The 21,453-nt window shown below is 40.3% G+C and overlaps 2 protein-coding genes across 2 annotated transcripts in view; one reads left to right on the plus strand and one right to left on the minus strand.

Moving 5' to 3' along the window:
- Positions 1 to 758: 758 nt before the first annotated feature.
- acss2l (acyl-CoA synthetase short chain family member 2 like) lies at positions 759 to 13,907 on the plus strand (the record flags this gene model as incomplete). The annotated part of the gene is made up of 18 exons (XM_080033846.1): positions 759 to 882; positions 1,028 to 1,223; positions 4,308 to 4,399; positions 4,967 to 5,070; positions 7,026 to 7,098; positions 7,265 to 7,340; positions 8,084 to 8,168; positions 8,683 to 8,820; positions 9,423 to 9,593; positions 9,933 to 10,066; positions 10,894 to 11,026; positions 11,221 to 11,277; positions 11,547 to 11,627; positions 11,861 to 11,969; positions 12,177 to 12,245; positions 12,725 to 12,901; positions 13,223 to 13,297; positions 13,407 to 13,907. 18 exons carry the CDS (start codon positions 759 to 761, stop codon positions 13,532 to 13,534), a joined length of 2,022 nt encoding a protein of 673 aa, XP_079889972.1. The 3' UTR covers positions 13,535 to 13,907.
- A 6,296-nt stretch (positions 13,908 to 20,203) lies between these two features.
- mtcl1 (microtubule crosslinking factor 1) overlaps positions 20,204 to 21,453 on the minus strand; it is a 60,182-nt gene continuing 58,932 nt past the window's right edge. The window contains exon 15 of the mRNA XM_080033517.1: positions 20,204 to 21,321. Within this exon, the coding sequence (XP_079889643.1) occupies positions 21,118 to 21,321 (204 nt within the window). The 3' untranslated portion in view covers positions 20,204 to 21,117. The remainder of the gene's footprint in view (positions 21,322 to 21,453) is intronic.

Consider the following 21,453-nt stretch of genomic DNA (forward strand, 5'->3'; position numbering starts at 1 on the left):
ATTTTTTTTTAATCTTAAATAATAAAATAAAATCTTAAATATTTTTAATGGAAACCAAATTCTGACAAACAAAAAGTGATAAATAATAATAAAAATAAATAAAAGTTAAGCAAAGGATATATTTTGGTACAGCCTATAATAACTTCTAAAAGCAAATTATTTAACATTATTAAAGTCATGAGTTTAATAAATGTAAACTAAAATAAAAACAACTTAAACTGATATCACAAGAGCATTTAGTTTTGGTGCACAGAGAACCAGGAATTTTGTTTACTGGCTCAGTGAACAACATGTTGCTCTGTCGCTCTCTCTCTCTCTCTCCCTCTCTGTCCCTCTCTGTCTCTCCTTTTTCAGAGTTCCCTTCACCCCACACCCACCCCTTGTCAGATCATACCCTCCCTGTGTCTGTCCGGCTGAATCACCCGCATTCATACATTCATCCTCCTCCTCCTCTTGGCTTGGGAAAATAATGCCACCGACAGGCCAGGGGGGGCTCGTCCAATGAAAAAGTGGGAGTGCCGCACCTTGTGAGCCGATTGGCTTCCCTGGCCCTGAGCAGACTGGGAGTGAGCCTGCAGCTTCAGGGATTAGAGGTGGGTCTAATGCATGCTGAATTATGTTGCTGCTGTACAGGAGGCCCTACAGTGCTCTTAGCTTCCTCAGGAGGATCCAGACGGATCAGCATTGCCTCCAGATTAACCCATTTTTCTGACTCACCCATTTGATTACATAGGCCCGTCGGCATCCCTCCTTCCAAAATGGTTGTTCCTGAGTCCCAGGATAAAATGTACCACCCTCCTGATGACTTGAAGAGGGATGCTCATGTGCCTGATTTTAACTCCTATCTGGCAATGTACAGGAAGTCTCTTGAGAATCCCGAAGGTAAGTCAAACACGTCTGTATTTTTAGTCCAGTGCTTGCAGTGTTCCTGTGCATTTACCCCTCACTCTCTCTCTGAGCCTGTCTCTGTGTTTACATGCGCTGTCTGCTGCCCATAACCCTGACACAAAATGCATATATGTTACAGCTTTCTGGAAAGAGGTTGCAGATGAGTTCTTTTGGAAGAAGCCAGCAACAGGACCAATGATGCAGCACAACTTTGATGTGACAAAAGGGAACATATATATCAAATGCATGGAAGGGGCCAAAACCAACATGTGCTACAACGTCGTTGACAGGCTTGTGAATGAGAGGAATCTCGGTGACAAGGTTGCCTATTACTGGTAAGCAATGAATGATGGCTTTGACGGGAAACCCCGCATTAAGCTATGTCAGGTATTCCAGTCAAAAGCAACTGTTGTGTCCCCTGTGCTGACCCCAGAGCGCCAAAGCAAACTTCAGCTGGTGCAACAGTGTCAGTGATTCAATGATTAAATCCTTTAAATCAACAAGAGGGAATTTTCCGAGATTTCGTCTGATTTGTGAAATAACCGATTTTACGTCTACAATACAACTCATTGTTAAAGTTGTGTAGGCTATGACTAATAAAAACAAATATTTTGTGTTTTTTTACTAAACAAGCATGCCTCATCTGGAAGCTTGCCAGTCTCCAATAGAAAAAAGTCCAATAAGAGCTTTATAGCATTTCTGTACCTATGTTTTAAATGTAGGCTTGAACATTTTTCCAATACACCCTTTCTAGCATCTGATTTAAAAAAAATCTTCAAATTACTTTTGAACCTACAGTCACTTGCTCCTTATCCACACCCTTGTAAAGTCACCATAGCGTCTCCACCTCATGTTGTTTTTACTAATATTATGGTATGGACATATATACTGAAGAGTCTCAGCAAACAGAAAAAATAGTGGTGCAAGCTCAGCTGTGATAGGGGTTCAATAGAACTTGGGACGCTGGAGGCCAGCCATCATCCACACGAATGATCTCACACTGTTTGCACTACATCAAAGCACTTATGTAATATTTCTGCTCAAGTGTTTGCCAATCAGGTCCAGCACACCATAGGCCTATGAGGTGGATGTATTCTGTCAGCTGTTATTGCAGTGTTTATATTCAACCTACAGTATGATGGTTTGTTTTGACCTGTTAAACACTGATATGACTTTAGGTCACGCCTTGTCCAAACAGCAAATTCGAAATGGCAGGACAATGCAAAAGATTAAGACATAGAAAAGTATGTAAGTAAGTAAAATGTAGGACCTTTTATGTAACTTCACCTGTTACTGCATCTATTATATGCAGCTACTCTAGATAACACAGGCGTATGCCATTGGATTAATAGACATTGAGACATGTTAAATTGCCAACAAGTAGAAATGAGAGTTCTGAACCCAAGATGTTTCTTAAGGAAAGCAATTTTTTTTGCAAAGTTCGGTGAGCACAACGTTTAAAGTATTTGCCAAGTCAAACCATATTCACTTGTTAAGACAACTCTGACTTGATAAAATGTAGTGCTCTTGGTTTAAATCAACTGCCTTGAGTTTACATGGCAGATAGATAAGGATGTAATGGTCTGTGATGACAGGTTTCCCGTGGCTGCAGTGTCAAACAGAGGGTTTTAAACCCATTCTCTACACGTTTCTTAACCTTTTCAAGTGCTTGTAAGTAATGGTTTCTGCGTCAAACAAGCTCAACAGCATATTTTCTTCCACAGTGGGTGAAGTGATAGTCAGGTAAAGAGAAACATCCTTTATCAATGCATTGTCTATTAAGGGGGAAATTGAGCTTTAGTTTATAAGGTGCTTCAAAATGTCCCTCTGAATTGTTGAAGGTTGTAACAAAAGCTCCTGTGACTTATGGATTAGTTGCTATTATGAGTTGAAGACAAAACAGGAAATCTCAATGTCAGGTTTGTCTCATTGTGTCATTTTCACTTTAAGAAAATCAACTCTATTTGTATGGCCCTGTGAATGTATACAAAGGAGTGCATTACCTTAGACACTGAGACTAAAACAGCACTTTAAATGATGAAAAAGTCTAGCATTAGTAAACATCGAGAGAAAGAAAGAGCTTAATGAATAAACAACTTAAAGCTATGGTGCATGTACGAAAACAGATCAACGTACTGTATATTAAAGGCAGTGGTAAAAATGCAAATAAGCTGATTTGTAAATGAGTACTATTAATGTCAAGTTATTTTGACAGATGAAGTGTTTTGAACTGGAGTAATAAGCTCAGCTTTCATGGTCTTTATTTGCTCTTCAGCGGAAGCATACTGAATGAGTGAAAGCTGTCAAAGAGCTTTCTTAGAAAGAGCAGAGAAAATCCTATTACAGTCCATCCCACCAGAGTGAAAATGGATAGGATAGGAATATTGTTTGAAAAATACATTATGATTTATGTTGTAATTTAAGGTGGTAATAGGCTACTTTCATATTGTCCCAACTAAAGTTTAGTTCTGATTCCCTGACTACTACAAAATATTTTCAGCACCAGACAATAACGATGAACATGACTTAGGTTTACTTTTAGTTATCTTAGCACAAAACATTTATAAAATATGTTTTTATTATATCATTTAATAATGGACATGCAGGAATCTTTGACACATCTTATAAGTGTTTTGCTCAATTCAGAGGTATTAGTAGAATTTAGAAGTTGAATTAAAGAGGTCCAAAGATTGAGCCCTGTGGAACTCCATCTATCTATCTATCTATCTATCTATCTATCTATCTATCTATCTATCTATCTATCTATCTATCTATCTATCTATCTATCTATCTATCTATCTATCTATCTATCTATCTATCTATCTATCTATCTATCTATCTATCTATCTATCTATCTATCTATCTATCTATCTATCTATCTATCTATCTATCTATCTATCTATCTATCTATCTCAATAGAAAGCAGACTTTCAAATGTGTTAGCATGCTAAAATGGTCCCTAATGATACAGAATAGAGCTCTTGTATCAATAGGTCACTATAGTATCAATAGCTGTTGCATTTATGATTGCAGAGTTTCATCACTGTGAACATTTATTTCACCACCATCGGCCTGGTGATAAGATGTCAGGTTGTAGCAGTGTTATGGCTTCTGTCCCAAACATTGTGCCAAATGCTTTTCCAAACAACTGTCCTGACAAAAATCCAGACCCAATATAGACCCATCACAGGAACAGTTTATCTCCATGGGGGAACTCACTGAACCAGCAGGACAAATTCTACGAAGGTACTTCTAGAGGAGAAGTGTATTTGGAGGGTCTATGTGTTCAACATTCATAAAAGGCCATTTTTAACTCTATGCAATCAGCACATGCAGAGCTCAAAACTATCTGACATTTTGTTTTGCATCATAGTTATACTTTTGTTTTGGGTCTCTCCCCTTGTTTGTTGTTTTTACAGGGAGGGGAACTCACCCGACCACCACATGACCATCACCTATCGCCAGCTGCTGAGCCAGGTGTGCCGCTGTGCTAATGTCCTCAGGCAAATGGGTGAGAAAACTGAAATATTACATCTAAACAATATCATCTTAAAATTAACTGCCCAGTAGCCAAAAATAGAGATGACTTGATTCTTAGAAATTGACTTGTAGCAGTCAGGCGTTAGAGTAAAAATAGAAATAAATGAACATGTGCCAAAAATCATTGCTTAATTCCAATCACTTCTACAATGTAGACCTTATATTTTGCCTTTCATATGGTTTAAATAAAACATCATAGGAGTTTTATTTTAATGTCAGCTTTACTCCATGTGTTGAGTATTCAGGTTCATAAGAATAAAATAATCATCTTAAATCTTTCAAAAATTTTTGTGAACTGACAGAGCCAATTATTGACATTGTCCTTTGACAAATAACCACCATATATGGCTCCATGTGTTACCCCCCAATGCACTTGTTGCGTATCAGTGTCATTATCTGGCCCTAATCCAACATACTTACCCTAAGCTACATTGCCATATTTGGTTTTAAGATGAGCAGAAGTTGAAGCCCATGACAGGCCCACATGTGGTGTTTGTTATTCAAAACCAACTCTAATCTCCTTATTTCCTTTTTCTAGGTGTTAAAAAGGGAGACAGGGTGTCTATCTACCTTCCAATGATCCCAGAGCTGGTGTACACTATGTTGGCCTGTGCGAGGATAGGAGCTGTTCACTCAATTGTGGTAAGTAGAAGGATAAAAACAGCTCCTATCTCGAAGACAAATGATGTCTGCCCTTTGATTCCACCCTCTTTGGAGATGCTAAATAAAGATGTAGCCTAATTTAACATCAGCATTTTCACACTAAATACATTTGTGAGGAACTTCACCTTCTCTGGTGCTTCTAAGCAGTAGTCGATTGGCTTTGTTTTATGGTACTTATTAACCCATATCTGGCACATTTCCTCCTTATATCATATGAGTTCCAATAAGGTCAGTATCCACAGTGATTGCAGCGGTGACCCTATTTCCAGGAGAAAAACATCAGCTGAACCTGAGTTGGTCCAGACTGCCTTGCTCCTGTATTAGTTATCAGCTGTTCTCTGTGTGAACACAGCAGAGACAGCACCTGCACTCAATATGTGGGTCAGACATTTACTGGCAGATTCAAGCTTGGGACAGCATCAGTCAGTGCAAGTTTGCATGCAAGCCAGCACTCTTTTAGCTTTTCAACCTTCCCCAGCCGTGCAAATGTCAGTGCCCCTGTTAAGAATATCTAGAGTGCTGTTCCAAGGTTTGTTTCATGACTTGCAAAGGCATGTTTTTGGCAGACTGGTCTGTACATTTTCCAAATCTTGCAGCTTTGACCGCATTTGATATGGTCATCCCTCAAGAATCACATAAGGATATTTTTGGATAGCGCCAGCCTCTGGGATTCTCATGTGACTGTTAATATTAATCTTAGATTCATTTGGCATGAGATTAAATCATATATTGGAGCCAGGCAAGGCAGCCAGTGCCACTCATGCAGTGACATTCTGCTGAGTCCAGAGTCGTCAGTGACCTGATTCATAACGCTGTCATCAAAACTGAAATGTTATACTATGAGCTATGAACTATTAACCTTGGCCAGACAACAAGTGTCTGGCAGAGCAAGTGACAATCATATAACAGATTCATTATAAATGGCTGGTTCATTATATGACATTGAACAAGGTGACTCCTCTATATACGTATAAGGAGAGGGAACAGCATGCATCTGACTGTCTGCAGTCATGGTGGCCACACATTACAACAAAGGAAAAATGGTAAAAGCTAAAACATAAAGTAACAGTAGAGATGAGAGTCATAAATTCAGAGAACTGACTTAGCAATATCTAACTAATGTGTGCCAACCATTAGATAAAATTAGCCAACATAAGCTACAGGTCATGCCAGTGCCAGACCAAGTGAGGCAGGAACAGAACAAAGTTCTTTGTTCTGACAAAAATCCAAGAACGCGTTGACTTGTTACTTTAATTTTTTTGGAAGATTAATTTAAGGCTTAGGTAGAATTTTTACCCATACTATATAGTGAAAACATTCTTCACAGTTAAAAGACAGATTTGGTGGTTCAAACTATGTGTGCTGTATTTAGCTTATTAACATGCCCACGTTTCCTGCAAAAAAAGTAGTGTAGATAATTTGGACTTTATTTCCAGCGTGTCATGTTTTCGCCCTGTTGGACTTTGTTGTGGCTTCCACGTTTCCGTGTTGACAGTTCTCAGAAAATACTTAATACAATACAAACCCACAATAAAGGACGGACAAAATTATGAAAACATGACAGAGATTTTTTTTTCTGTAATAAACCAGATGTATTTATTTTTTGGTTCAATGGGGAACATTGTTGAGAGTTGAGCAAAGTTAGCGAATGCCAAATCCCAATACTCACAACTATAAAGTGCTCACTCACAACTATATAACTTCCTTTCATTCATCTAAACCTCCTACCAATCAAACATGTCAGTCTCAAACTGATATAACTATACATTTACAGCAGAACATGCTACTTTCTCATCATTCACTCCGATCAATTTTGATTGGGGCATTACTTTACCTTAAGCATTCATTCAAATATTTGGCTATCTTTGTGATAAAATGCTTCAACATATCCAACTGTTCCTAACCTTTTACCTCTCGTCTCTTTGCATGTTCAGTTTGCAGGTTTCTCCTCTGAGTCTCTGTGTGAGAGGATCATAGACGCCCAGAGCTGCGTCCTGGTGACAGCAGGTAGGTCCGGTCCGGTCACATATATACAACCAGGATGTAATTATAACATTCTAAAGGGGCTTTAAAATGCTTATCAAGTACTAAATCGCCTCAGTCCTTACAAGCCTCCTCCCTGATATTTCAAACACCTGCTCTCCTGTCACTCCATCCCTTATGTGATATACAGATGGTGTTTACAGAGGAGACAAGCTGATCAACCTGAAACTTATAACGGACGACGCCTTGGAGAAGTGCAGGGAAAAGTAGGTCCCACTTACAAGGCCAACAGGTTCTTTCTTGTTTTCTTTTTTCTTTTTTGTCAGCAGCAGCCCGCCCTTATTTGCACTAGCTACAGGTACTGGCACTCAACACCTGCCATTTGAGTCACTGGACAAACACACACACACACACACACACACACACACACACACACACACACACGCACCACCAATGAAGCCCTGTCAGCAGTTATCAGGGAGGTTGAGGTAAAGCACTACCCACTTACCACATTACGGGGTTGCCGAGCAACATGGGGCTCTAGGATTCATCAGGGAAGCCAAAGTAGCTCAGTCCCTCATGGCAACGTGAGCCTGGAGGGATGTGAGCCGCGAAACACAGAATGCAAAAACATAATATTGTATGTTTGACCAAAGCCACATGTGGGCAGAACAAAACTTTTGATTCAAAATCTCACATTTTCAATTATGAGGCATAACATGTGGAATAGACTCAATATTTGGCTTATAGGAGACCTACATGCTTTTTTTTTCTTAATTTAAATGTATTTTTCTACATATTGCAATGATGCTGCTGCTACTTCAGTAATTCTTCTCACATGAATCGAGGATCTAAGGTTAATTGGAGTGTTTTGTATTTTGTTCAGATTTGTAAAAGACCTTGAAGAAAAACGTGAAAAGAAGATGAGAAAAAGAAAGATGCTCATGAATTGAAATGTTCACCCCTCACCCATGCCTTTTTTTATTTTTTTTTATTAATTTACTAACAGAGCTTCATGTAGTGTCACCAAATGCCTGGTCGTCAAGCATCCCGCCCTGAAGACAAAAAGCGGAGCTGCATGCAACAAACTACAGGTAAATAGATATGTTTGGTTTACAGTTGAATAGGCTACACCAAGCTAATTTGTGACAGGAAATGTGACAGAAAAATCAGTGTAACGTAATGTCGAGAAAAAGATGTAAAAACTACTATAGAAGCACATACGGCACACTCCTAAGGTGGCACTGTAAAATGACGGTTCCCAAAAAGCAATCAGAGGGAAAGCAGATGATGACAAAATTACTTGTAAATGCATACTACTGTATGTACAATGCCAAGATGTTTGTGCCATGCCACCTTCCCCATGTCAACAACCCACAGAGGATCACATTATCTTTCACCAGGGGCCAAAACAACTACAAAAATAGATATAACCCAAAAAAAAACAGGACTTCCAATTTACTAGGATTCAGTAGATGCCTCTAAGGTGCTCTGTAAACCGCAGTCAATTCAAAATTGACTCAGTGTGTGTGTGTGTTGCTTCCTGTGCTTTGGGCAAAGGAGGTGAGTAGCTGTAATGATGGGTTTTATGTGTTCTGTTGCGTTCAGACGCCCTGGGACTCACAGTGTGATGTGTGGTGGGATGAGGCAATGAGAGACGCTCCGGAAGAGTGTGAGCCCGAGTGGCTGGATGCAGAGGATCCACTGTTTATCCTCTACACCAGCGGCTCCACTGGCAAACCAAAGGTAAAGAAAGATTAGATAGATAGATAGATAGATAGATAGATAGATAGATAGATAGATAGATAGATAGATAGATAGATAGATAGATAGATAGATAGATAGATAGATAGATAGATAGATAGATAGATAGATAGATAGATAGATAGATAGATAGATAGATAGATAGATAGATAGATAGATAGATAGATAGATAGATAGATAGATAGATAGATAGATAGATAGATAGATAGATAGATGGATAGATAGATAGATCATTGTAAATTCTCAGTGTAACCAGATCTTTTAGATTCCAATGCAACCCTTATATGCTGAAAATAAATTGGTATTTCGTATTTGATGTTATTACACAAAACAGTATGAAATCATCTGTCTTTGTTACTCTCACACACACACACACACACACACACACACACACACACACACACACACACACACACACACACACACACACACACACACACACACACACACACACACACACACACACACACACACACACACACACACACACACACACACACACAGCCCCCTTATTTTTGCTGTCCACCGCCTTTGTGTGGACCAATTATCTCTCATTCATGTGTCCGTCCATGCGCACGGTACAGGGCGTTCTCCACTCGGTTGCCGGGTATCTGCTCTACACATCACTGACCTTCAAGTACGTTTTCGATCATCACCATGACGACGTGTACTGGTGCACCGCAGACATCGGGTGGATCACCGGCCACTCCTACATCACCTACGGTCCCCTTGCCAACGGCGCAACAAGCGTTCTGGTGAGTTTTACCATAGTCTTCTTGGTTGTCATTATGAATAAATGCAGGAATCTTTATTTCCTAAGATTAAAACAAATAAGAAAGTAAATAATAATATGAAGAAAATATGAATTACAACAACAAACAATATCAAAAGCCAATTTCAACTTTACAAACACTAGACACATTTGAGAAGGGATAGGAAGATGACTAGGCTTATCAAGTCTTAGCCCCATTTTCTTCACCATAAACAGTTACAAATTCCAAATACGAAAAAACTAAACAGACAATTGGAAATCATACAAAAATACTACTCCTTCTCAGAGATGCATGTACAGTATATGTTTTCTCCCCATGCAGTTTGAAGGTATCCCAGTCCACCCTCATGCCGGCCGCTTCTGGGAGATTATTGAGAAGTACAAAGTGACCAAGTTCTACACAGCGCCCACGGCCATCCGCCTTCTGATGAAGTACGGACGGGAACCGCTGCAGAAGTAAGAGCCCTGCATCTTCTGAATGTCACAACAGCCACTCAGAAAAAAAAATACTGACATTTCAGAAGCTAAAAGCAAGAGTATGAATTTCAAAAACACAGCTTGACCCGATAGGTGGCCCGAATGTGTTTCTTCGCAGCTTTCAAATGGAAATTCTCATCTTTAATTTTAAAAGACATTCTCCTCCTCTGCACTCACTTCAAATGTAACAGAGTCCTCAGTGGTCTAACTGTATGAATAATGAGGCGAGTGAGACCGTTTGAAAAGGCCTTCTTTATGCATTTTCAACACAAAGTTCACAAGAATCCTAGAACTCAATATTTTTTTTCTGTCAAGAATAATTCCACTTTTTAGTCTATCGACAATCACGCCAAAGGTAAGAAGCAGAATCTCATCTTGTGAGCTTCACAGTGGGCGTAGAGGACATTTCTCTTCTCTCCGACTATTCGTTGATAAATAGGCAATGCAACACTATAACTTGGCATAACAAAACTGGTAAAAGTGAACCTGCTGCTTAGCTTAGCGTGAAAAAAAATGCAGGAAATTCACTGGATCGACCAAGAAGTAGTTTTTCTCATAATCCCCATGTAAAAACAGAACTTGTCGTTTCCTACATCTCTTATTCTAGACATTGAAAATTAGATATAGTGTTGGCAGCCAGCTTTAGAGACTATGGTAAGCGGATTTTGTTGTATTCATAACATATACTGTATATGATTATATAGTTAGACTGTCACAAAACCAGCATGCAGTAACAACCCATATATGGGCAAACAACAAATAAGGTAAGAATTCTGAGCCCAGTTTTTCTCACTCTCCTCTACCAGATACGACCTCTCCAGCCTGAAGATTCTGGGTACAGTTGGCGAACCGATAAACCCTGAGGCGTGGCACTGGTACTATGAGGTCGTTGGTCAGGGCAGGTGTCCCGTGGTCGACACTTTCTGGCAGACAGAGACCGTAAGACTAGTGTTGGCACTGCCGTCTGCCTGCAAATTAACACACATCTCAGCTTTCAAAGTTATATGTTCGAGTCCTGTTTGAAAGTTTTGAATTAGTTTCACTCCAAGTTCAGTTTTCTGTAGAATATAAAAAACAAATTCACATGTTTGAGTTTGCTGTGCCTTTAAATATCACTTTTTTTTTCTCTACAGGGAGGTCATGTTTTGACTCCTCTGCCTGCTGCCACACCGCTGAAACCCGGCTCTGCTGTAAGTGACACGATCCCCTTTCAACATCACTGATCTCTCACTTTTTTTTAAATGTAAATCTCAAACACACCCTTATCTCCACATCACGCTGGTAACAACAGCTTGAATCAACCAAAGCAAGAGATTCAACCTATTTCCACGTACATTTAATATTTGGCTTTTCAGTGTGATGATTATGGTTAGGATCTATTGAGCTATAAAATAAATATTGTAAGAGCTGTTTCATAAAATAACACAGTTATCCAATAATGGCACATCTCATTTTTCAGACCTTCCCTTTCTTTGGAGTTGAGCCAACCATCCTCAACGAACACGGAGAGGAACTGGAAGGCGAGGCTGAGGGTTATTTGGTAAGTTTCAGTTAATTGTAAAAACCCACATCCATTCTTTTGAGAGGGAATTGTATACAGCAGTTCACAGCAAATCATAAAACAAAAATGCTATAAGCTTGAAAAACAATATATTATGTGATGATAAGAAATATACTCAACCATCTTTGATTTTTCTGTTTTTAAGTTTGAAGTCCTTTAAAAAACAGTTAAAAAGCATTACTGTTATTATAATCATTGTTTGTCTATTACAGGTATTCAGACGGCCCTGGCCTGGAATAATGCGCACTGTGTACAGAAACCACGAACGCTTTGAGAACACCTACTTCAAGAAATTCCCGGGCTACTATGTGACTGGTGATGGTAAGTCACACAAAAAAATAAAAAAATATTATTAAAATATTACATATACTGTCCATGGTGCATTGACAAAGAGATTGTATGCCACTCGGATGACACGTTTAAATACCAAACATAAACATCTTGATTTCTCACTAAAATAAAGAGAGAAAAAGACGCTATAAAAACTGCTTTGTGGATTGTGTCATTTTTTTTCTCCTCTTTTTTAAGGCTGCAAGCGAGATAAAGACGGCTATTACTGGATCACAGGACGAATAGACGACATGCTGAATGTGTCAGGTAGTTGACAGTGAAGTGTTACTGTCAGAACAAACCGACCTGCTTCTAAAAACAGAAAAGCCCCCTGCGTTCCAAAACCCATACTTCCCTATTATTTAGTATGCCAGAAAAAGATTTAGGATGTCCCAATAATACATGCACATCAATTGTAGTATGCTGAAGATACATAAATGCCCCACTAACTCCAATAGCATTTTGGAGTATTCTTCTGTATCCTTGACATTTCTCGATATAATGAAACATTTTATTTTTCTTAACTGATTTTTTTTCTTTCTCTCCTGTCCTGTGGCCCTAAAACTCTTCTGTACTTTAGTATATAAAGTAAAAAGTATGTGATTTGGAACGCGGGGAAATACTTTAATATCTTATGTAACATTACAACAATAACTTCAAATTGTCTTGGATATACCATCTTAAACACAGTGGAACTTGTAGCCTTATAAACCTTGTGTGTATTTCTCTCACCCTCTTTCCTTCAGGCCACCTGATGAGCACGGCAGAGGTGGAGTCTGCTCTGATGCAGCACCCGTCAGTGGCGGAGGCTGCGGTGGTGAGCCGGCCTCACACGGTGAAGGGAGAGTGTCTGTACTGCTTTGTCACCCTCAAGAACAGCACAGAGTTCAACCACACACTGGTGGACGAGCTCAAGAGACTGGGTGAGGCTCAGACACACAGGGGGTTTACTTGAGGGATTAAAGATGAAAAAGGTTATATTGATATTTTTGTCCGTCCTGGAACAATCCTCAATCAATGGATGGAAAGATATCCGGCACCCATACAAACAACATTGAATGAAAATAGTCTGTTTCTGCTTGTCTTTTCGAATTTATTCGATGCTGTCAATATCTTTCACCATTGATAGACAGTTTTTGTCTTTTTGAATAGGAAATATATAAAGAAGGCAGTTCAAAGAATTTAGCTTTTATTTCCCCTCTAGACAAGTTTTAATCTGAACGAATATTTTTTTAATTTTTCAGTGAGAGAGAAAATCGGACCAATCGCCACGCCAGACTTCATTCAAAATGCTCCAGCGCTCCCGAAAACTCGCTCAGGTAAAAACAAGCTCAACACTATACCTTTAAACATCCAACATCCCCCTCTTCCTCTACTCCTCTCCTCCTTAACTAATGTGTCCTCATCCTCTAACTCACATCCATTCAGGGAAAATCATGAGGCGAGTTCTCCGGCAAATCGCACGCAACGAGAGGGACCTGGGTGACCTTTCGACCCTGGCCGACCCCAAGGTGGTGGAGGTGCTGTTCAGCCAGAGATTTGAAGCTTCGGCCTGAACAAAACAGCTCAACCTATTTCTCCACTTCATGCTATGCAACGGAAGAAAAAAAAATCACAATTTGCTGATTCTGGATCAGCGTCAGAGTGTTTTTGTGTCACTCTTTGGGACTGAATGAAAAGGGTTGGGGGATCAGGAAAAATTATACCGCTGGCATTGAGACTCGTGAAAATTGTTGTTTTATGTTTAGAAAAGACGAAAAATGTCAAATCAAAATGTCGCCAGTGTTTTTATGTAGCTGTACTAATATGTGGCAAAAATGTGAAATGAATGAATTGCACAGAGAATCTTTTATATGTTCCTTAAAGTCTTTTTAGTTGAATGTCTTTCTGCACTTATGAAATAGAAAAGTCAGCTTTTCACAGCTTGTTTCTGACTGAGTTCTGATGTATATTTTCAAGCTGTGATATATATTTCTATAAAGACCTGAGAATAAAGTGTTTTAATCTTGTTGTTGCCTTTGGTCCTTTTTACCTTCAAGAGCAGCAGTGGATTGATGCCCTCATGTGGCAGAAATCGCCCTCTGCAGCTGCTACCTAGATGGTTTCACCATAAAAGCCTTCTTACTCTCCTGCTGCTTTCTGCCTTTATACTTGTAATGATGCAGGGATCTTGCACACACACACACACACACACACACACACACACACACACACACACACACACACACACACACACACACACACACACACACACACACACACACACACACACACACACACGCGCGGCTTTGATGATGTGAAGGGCAGAAGAAAGCATACAGAGAAGAAAAGAAAGGCTGGCTTTATCTTAAGTGCACTGGATTCTTTTGAAATGATCAGGGGCCTGAAAAAAAAAAGATACAAAAGGTTTTTCTAAAGATGTTAAATTTCAGCATATTGGTATCAAAGTAGCTCAAAGGGACTGCTCTCTTGTCCTATTATTAATATTGGGCCATGTGCGGGCTGTGGACTTCTTTTGTTGTGTGTGTGTGTTGTGTGTGTGTGTATGTGTGTATGAGAGAGAGAAAGAGAAATAGAAAGAGAGTGGGTGAGGAGGAGAGAAAAAAAAAGTTCCAGAAATGCAGTGATGGGCAATATTACATCATCACCCCCAGCAGCAGAGGAGTGGTTACCATGACAACCTCTTCATACCCCGGTCCCCACTTCTTCAACTCCCCCAACCCTCCTTCTCCCTTCTTCCTCTGGCCACACAAGGCTGCAGATGTTTTGTAACCTCACGATTTTGACTAGGCGAAAAAGCAGCTTGCCTCTCACACACACACACACACACACACACACACACACACACACACACACACACACACACACACACACACACACACACACACACACACACACACACACACACACACACACACACACACACACACACACGTTTTATTTTTTTCAGAAATAGAAAATGAAAAAACGAACAAAAAATTTGGACTGATTTATTAAAACAATGTCTGTAAAATATGAAGTGATTGAACTATCAGCAATTAAAAACTAATATCCCCTAATACTTGTTTTACACACAATGTGGGGACAAACGTTTTGTCACACATTACGGGGACCGGTCCCCACAATGTAAACCATTACATTTAAGGATAACAACTTGTGTTTTTTTCCCAATTCCAGCTGCATGATACATTTATCTTAATAGGGGGTCATTTTTGCAGTTAATATACAAAAACAAACATTTAGAATCTAATCTTTACAATGTACATCTTAACATGGAATGAAATGGACCAATTGAGAATTCCTCTTCAACCCCTCTCACCCCAAATCACCAGAGGACTACGGCCTAAAAGCCTCAATCATTATTTCTGATGTGGTGTGACACCGGCTCTGACAGAGAGAGAGAGAGAGAGAGAGACACTCAGCTTTAGATGGGTTTTCACCACTATACATCGCGGCATATGCATGGGATGATTCTGTGTGTGAGACTGAAAATCCAAAGCAAATTGCAAAGACAAAAGAAGAATCAAGGAGGCACCAAATGAATGGTGTCTTTTTGTTTTTGCCCTTCAAAAGACAGACAGATGGTCCAACTGAACTTGAAGCCCCGATGGAGATTTGTCATTTTGAATTGTCAGGCCTACTGTATGTTGAAGAGGTTTCTGAGGTAACCGGTTGGAGGTCAATCACAGGTCAAGGATCAGCCAAAACAGAAGCAAAAGTTATTTTATTGAGTAGAGTGAACCAAATGTGGTAGATTTAAATATTTTCCCATATATTCCCATTTCCATTTACGATTTAATTGATATGAATTCTGTATTTTTAGTTGCAGATTTCTAGATGCACGACCTTTAGGCCTGGGCCTATTTTTAGATTGTCAAACTTTTGCTTCAGTAAGGATTCTTTGACCACTTATTACGTAGCTCACAGAGTCTATCACAAATCAATTTTCTGCCACATATATCATCTGTTGTCCAGCTGGCTTCGTGTTTTTTTCCGAAAATGTTTTCCTTGCTCGACATATTGTTTCTGATTCCTCGCCAGCCCTGCCGACTGCCCTGCTGGTTTGGTTCAGGGTTCAAGCTGTCGTCACGCTCTTCAGCACAATGGGACTGTCTGTTTTCCCGTACAATAGTGCAGGCCTATTTCTCCTGGAGCTAAAAAGTCCCCCCAAAAAACTTGACACCCAGCCTCTGCCATGCTGTTTCCGCAGCTTGAACACACTGGTAGCTGCCAACATTCTAATTTAAGGGCCTGGGGAGCTTTAGGAAGACTAGACCTGGACGGGCCTTTTTTTTTCTCACGCGAATAATGATGTAACAGAAACTGAAGGAGGGCCTCCAGGCAAAGCAAATACTTCAATGTGAATTCTCCTCGGCGCCAAACCCTTTTGCTTGCGTTGAGCTGTGGGGCTTTTTGAATGGTTGGCATGACAACCTCTCAGCTAATGGCACGGCCGGGCCCATTGTGTCGCTCATTGTCTGTTTCGAGGCGTTCGCTCACAGCTGCAGACATGTGCAATTTGGAGCCCAATTTTTTGACAGATTGCACGTTGGGCCAGGCGCCATCACAAAGGTCAATTCAGTCAGCTTAAAATGACGTCTTTATCCCTTATCCATGTCAGATTGTGCATGATGTCTGGACAGCAGGTTAGGCTACTTGATTTTTTTGTATTTTTAAACAGTGAAGACAGGCACAGATTAATTCACAAGACAGGGGATTCATGGAGGTTATTATTCTTCATTTCTTGGTTCAATTTCCTTAAAAGTAATACTTTATAAATGGTGTAAAAGTGTCACCAATGGTAAAATCGGGGAAAATCCATTCACATCTATTATGATATGCGTCATCTGCATAAAGACTTTTACTAATTCTCATCGTGACAAAATTCCCGACTAGACATTTCGGTGTCATGAGTCACATAAAGACTTGATGGGACACTCTTCGCCACTGAAGTCTCTTTTTGTGATTCATGTAATAAGAGAGGGTGCAATTCTAGATAAAATGTCTTCCACCACAGATTGGTGTGATATCCTCTGGACCTCAACCTATGTGCTTCACTTATCCCATAGACTGTATATAAGACTGATCCTCAGATTTAAAATGTCAGCTCAGTCCTCAGACGGCAGATGTAAACACCACAAAACAAGTGGAAAGAGAGAACGAATGGTTCATCTCATCTGTTTAGTCAAACAAGCAGTGATTTGGGAAACTGCTGTAAACAATCTGACAGAAACGCCCAGACAGCCATCACTGCATTATTCATACAAGGCGCTAGAGAGGAAGACATTACTCTTTTTTAGCTTTCTCAATCACAGTCAGCTGTCAGAGCAAATATGCAAAAATCAGGCTTATTTAAAGAGGTGATTCAATACTCAGGGGCATTCACATTTTCACTCTATATGTTTCAAAGGGCAACCTGAACAACACCCCGTTTTAGCCTAAAGAAAGCCCAACAAGTTCATACTAATTGCTCTATGAGAGTTTTTCCCGACGAAGAAACTAGAGTTTTTTAGCATAAAGTGTCCTGCGGTTCTGATTTATTCAAGGATTAGCATTTTTTGGGACTTCATATTGTCAGCTTCACAATCATCCAAGCAGTAAAGACAATTCAGAGACCTATTTAAACAATTATTAAGACTATGTTACTTTAATTTTTAGTTTTTTTAGATAGGCTAATTGTGTCTAGTCAGAAGACACCGTGATCAGTTTGTATTAATGTCCGTCCAGTGGACTTTCTGATGCATTATTTATTGTTCTTATCATTTAATTGGATCAGTGGCAGGTGACGTTGGAGAGCGATCTGTCATTTCAGAGAGAATAAGCTGTGAGGCGATGTCAGACATAAATCACAGACATAATCCTTTTTTAATGCCTCTGTCTGTGCAATATTGTACAGCAGTCTAGTGCGTTTTCACTTCTGAAACATGATATATAATAAAAAAGGAGGTAATGGTATTACCTGAAAATCTTCTTATCAGATGGCGGATTCGAATGGTCATTGGATAGCAGCACACATTTAGCATTCATCCTATACTGAAACAAACACTTACTGTTCAATGTAAAATAACTTTGAGGAGAGGGACTCGCCACACAACAGAATACAATAGTGGAAGTTAGTAGCATATAAGAAACCAATCACCAATTTGGTAATTAATTCACAACAAGAGTAAATATAGTGAAAGCTAAAAGCTGCACCAAAGATTTTAGCTCATAAAAAGCTGTAGATTTTTGTCTTTAACGAGCTAGGTATCTTATTGTGATAGAGCTGTACTATTACACATTGAATTAAGAGTTGACTTGTCCTTGTCTATCTTTGCCACGGGATATCTACTGCACTTGGAGGTCACACCCTTCCTGCTGCAGCTGACACCAGACATTAAAGCCGAGCCCAGGGTCCAGGGAGCAGGGGAGTGTGTGTGTGTGTGTGTGTGTGTGTGTGCATGTGTGTATGTGTGTAGGGGCTTTACGGCAGGTATAAATTATTGAGCAGTGGCGGGTTTCTCTCAGAGTGGATGGAAGTAAAAACAGAGTGTCTTCCTCTTTGCTGACCTACTGAGTGCCATCAGCAGCTCCCTGCAGGCCGCACTATTAATTATTCATCATTAGAACTCTTTGAAAGGTATCAGCTCTCTGCCTCTAACTCTTTATCACATCCTCTTTACCTTCTTATATCCGTCAGAGCCAATAAAAAGCTCATACAATAGTCCCCCAGTAAAAGCCAAACGATTGAAATTTACAGATTTCGTTCTTGTACCCTATTTTTCTGCTCCGATTAGATTGTCTCTATTAGCCGCCTGCAGCAACATCACACTCAAGAGGCTGTTGCAGCCCAGACATACCTTTAAGACGTTTTTCCTTTTCTTTAAAGGGTTAGTTCCCATTATTTATTTTTTATTGTAGTAAGTGGATGCTCCGTGCAGTCCTTAACATCGACAAGAATGAGCATGTTACCAACAAGCATTTGTATGGTGGGCTGCCGGGGCTGAGCGAGAAGGTAGCAGCCAGGAGAATGAGGCTGGCCGGTCATTGCCAGAGACACCGCGAGCTCCCAGCCAGCAGGCTGGTGCTCTGGGAACCTACACACGGGCATCGATCCAGAGGACGTCCCACGCCAACGTACGTGGACATACTTCGGAAAGATGTGGGAGCAGAAAACACTGGCGAACTAGCCAGATGCATGGAGGATCGTGAGGATTGGAAGCACCGCTGGAGGACTCGTCCGAGGACGACCTAGAGAGAGGTTAAATGTAACTATGGACATTGACTTAACAACTGTAGTTAAGTAGAAATCAACATTTGTCAAAATATTATATAAAAATCACAAATATAAGTGACTTTTTAAAACAAGCTATAGTCAAGGTTTATATTTCTGGTCTTTAGTTTGCGTGACAAAGCTGAGTAACATGACTAAGGTAGCGCATGTATTACCATGATGCAACAGGATTTGACTTATGGGACACAATCTTCTTATTCACATTTTCTGTCTCTGTGTGTCCATCCCCCTCTGACCCACTATAATCCTGTGGTCTGCAGCTGTAATCCACACACACACACACACACACACACACACACACACACACACACACACACACACACACACACACACACACACACACACACACACACACACACACACACACACACACACACACACACACACACACACACACACACACACACACACACACACACACACACACACACACACACACACACACTTTGGGATCAAGAGCACAAACTCAGGTCTAATGAAAGAGCGTATTAGTTATCATTTACTGTATCTAACCTTGATCATGGAGATATCTTTGGACTAACATTTATTTCCTGGAGAACCTAACCCTTAAGACTATCCTTAACCACTGAGTCAAAAAACAGCTTTTTCCAGCTTTTGTCCCCATTTGCACAAGCGTCCCCAATCAACTGGTCTAGTGTGTGTCCTTGAAAATGCCTGAAGTATGACCTTAGCCCACGCACCCACACACACACGAACACACAAACACACACACACACACACACACACACACACACACACACACACACACACAGACAGAGGAGGACGACGTCTTGTAAATACACATTCATGTTTATTACCATTTACTATTTACATAAGACTATAGATCGTCAGACTTTTTGACATAGACTTTTCATTTAAAACATTCATATTTTTTCTTTTGAAAGTATTTCATATCCAATAGTAACAACTGTACAAAGACAGCTTGGTTGGTACAATAATTTACATAAAAATCCTTCATATTTTTTGTAAATGCAAATAATTTGACAACAAAAAACAACAGCTCGAAAGTTCCCATCATGGCATTTCTTTTTTCTTGGACCCCACAACGGAGCCGAGTGATCACAAATGACTAGAGCTTGTATGTACATGCACTAAAGTGCTAGTGTTCAAAAGGCATGCAAATATCACTTATATTTGTACAACTGCCTTCCAAATATGCATAAGGTTATTCATTTATTTTTGCTGTCGCCCATCCTCTACGACTTTACAGAGCCGAACATTCATCCCAACGTAAAAATAAATACGAACATTAGCATCATAAATGACATCATGTGTCTCCACTTCAGACCCGATGAAGCAGAAGTTGTTGTTTTATGTTTATTTGCTTCCGTTGTGTTTTTTACTCTTCTTTAAACTAAACCGAAAAGTCAAGCTTCAAAGGCTGGCAAAAAAAATAAAAAGTTAAATTGAAGGTATGCGCTTCTTTAAAACATTGAACATGACTGAAGACAATCTGATGTAGAAAAAGAAAATTGTAAACGGACAAATGCAGCAATTGACCTACACTGTTCAAATAAACACATCTGTATTCAATACATATATAACACACATGTGGGGTGATGAGCAACTCAAGTGTGTGCAGGCACCTGTTATGGAAAATGTAGATTTTGTCCCTTTTTTTCTTGATGATATTACAGTACATTCCAGGTTCCTCTAAAGAGAAGTTCTGGTTCCTCGATGGTCAGCTGGTGCTACTGGGTGGATTGCAACCCCCCTCCCCCAACCTTCCTGTCTCCATCTAAGGAGTCCCTAGATTTTGGGTGGAGGGGTTGGGTGGGGGGGGTTCTGAGGTACTGGGTCTTTTAGGCTGAGGTGGAGGAGAGAGAGAGCAGGTACTAGACGGTCTCACGCTGTCTCTTCACCCTCCAGTATGGTCTTGCGGTGTCCTGTCGGTGGGAAGGTGAACCTCCTCTTGGCCCCCGCGCTCCACTTGGGTGAGGGGGAGGGGGAGCGGGCGGCCCAGCGCGACGGGGGTCGGCGGTTGGCCGGGCGGGCCGGTCTCATGAAGCAGGAGTCCAGGGGCGGAGCCACCGGAGAGCGAGGCAGGTCCTGCCAACAACAAGCAGCCGTTATAGAGAGGGGGAGGGGAGGGTCGATCGGTGCCAAAACAAACAAGAAAGAAGTTAAGAGATTTAAACTGAGAAACCCAAATGATTTAAAGAAAGAGGAAAGAGTGAGCAG

The sequence above is a fragment of the Ammodytes marinus genome, assembly GCF_949987685.1.
Source record: "Ammodytes marinus genome assembly, chromosome: 9".
Lineage (NCBI taxonomy): Eukaryota > Metazoa > Chordata > Actinopteri > Uranoscopiformes > Ammodytidae > Ammodytes > Ammodytes marinus.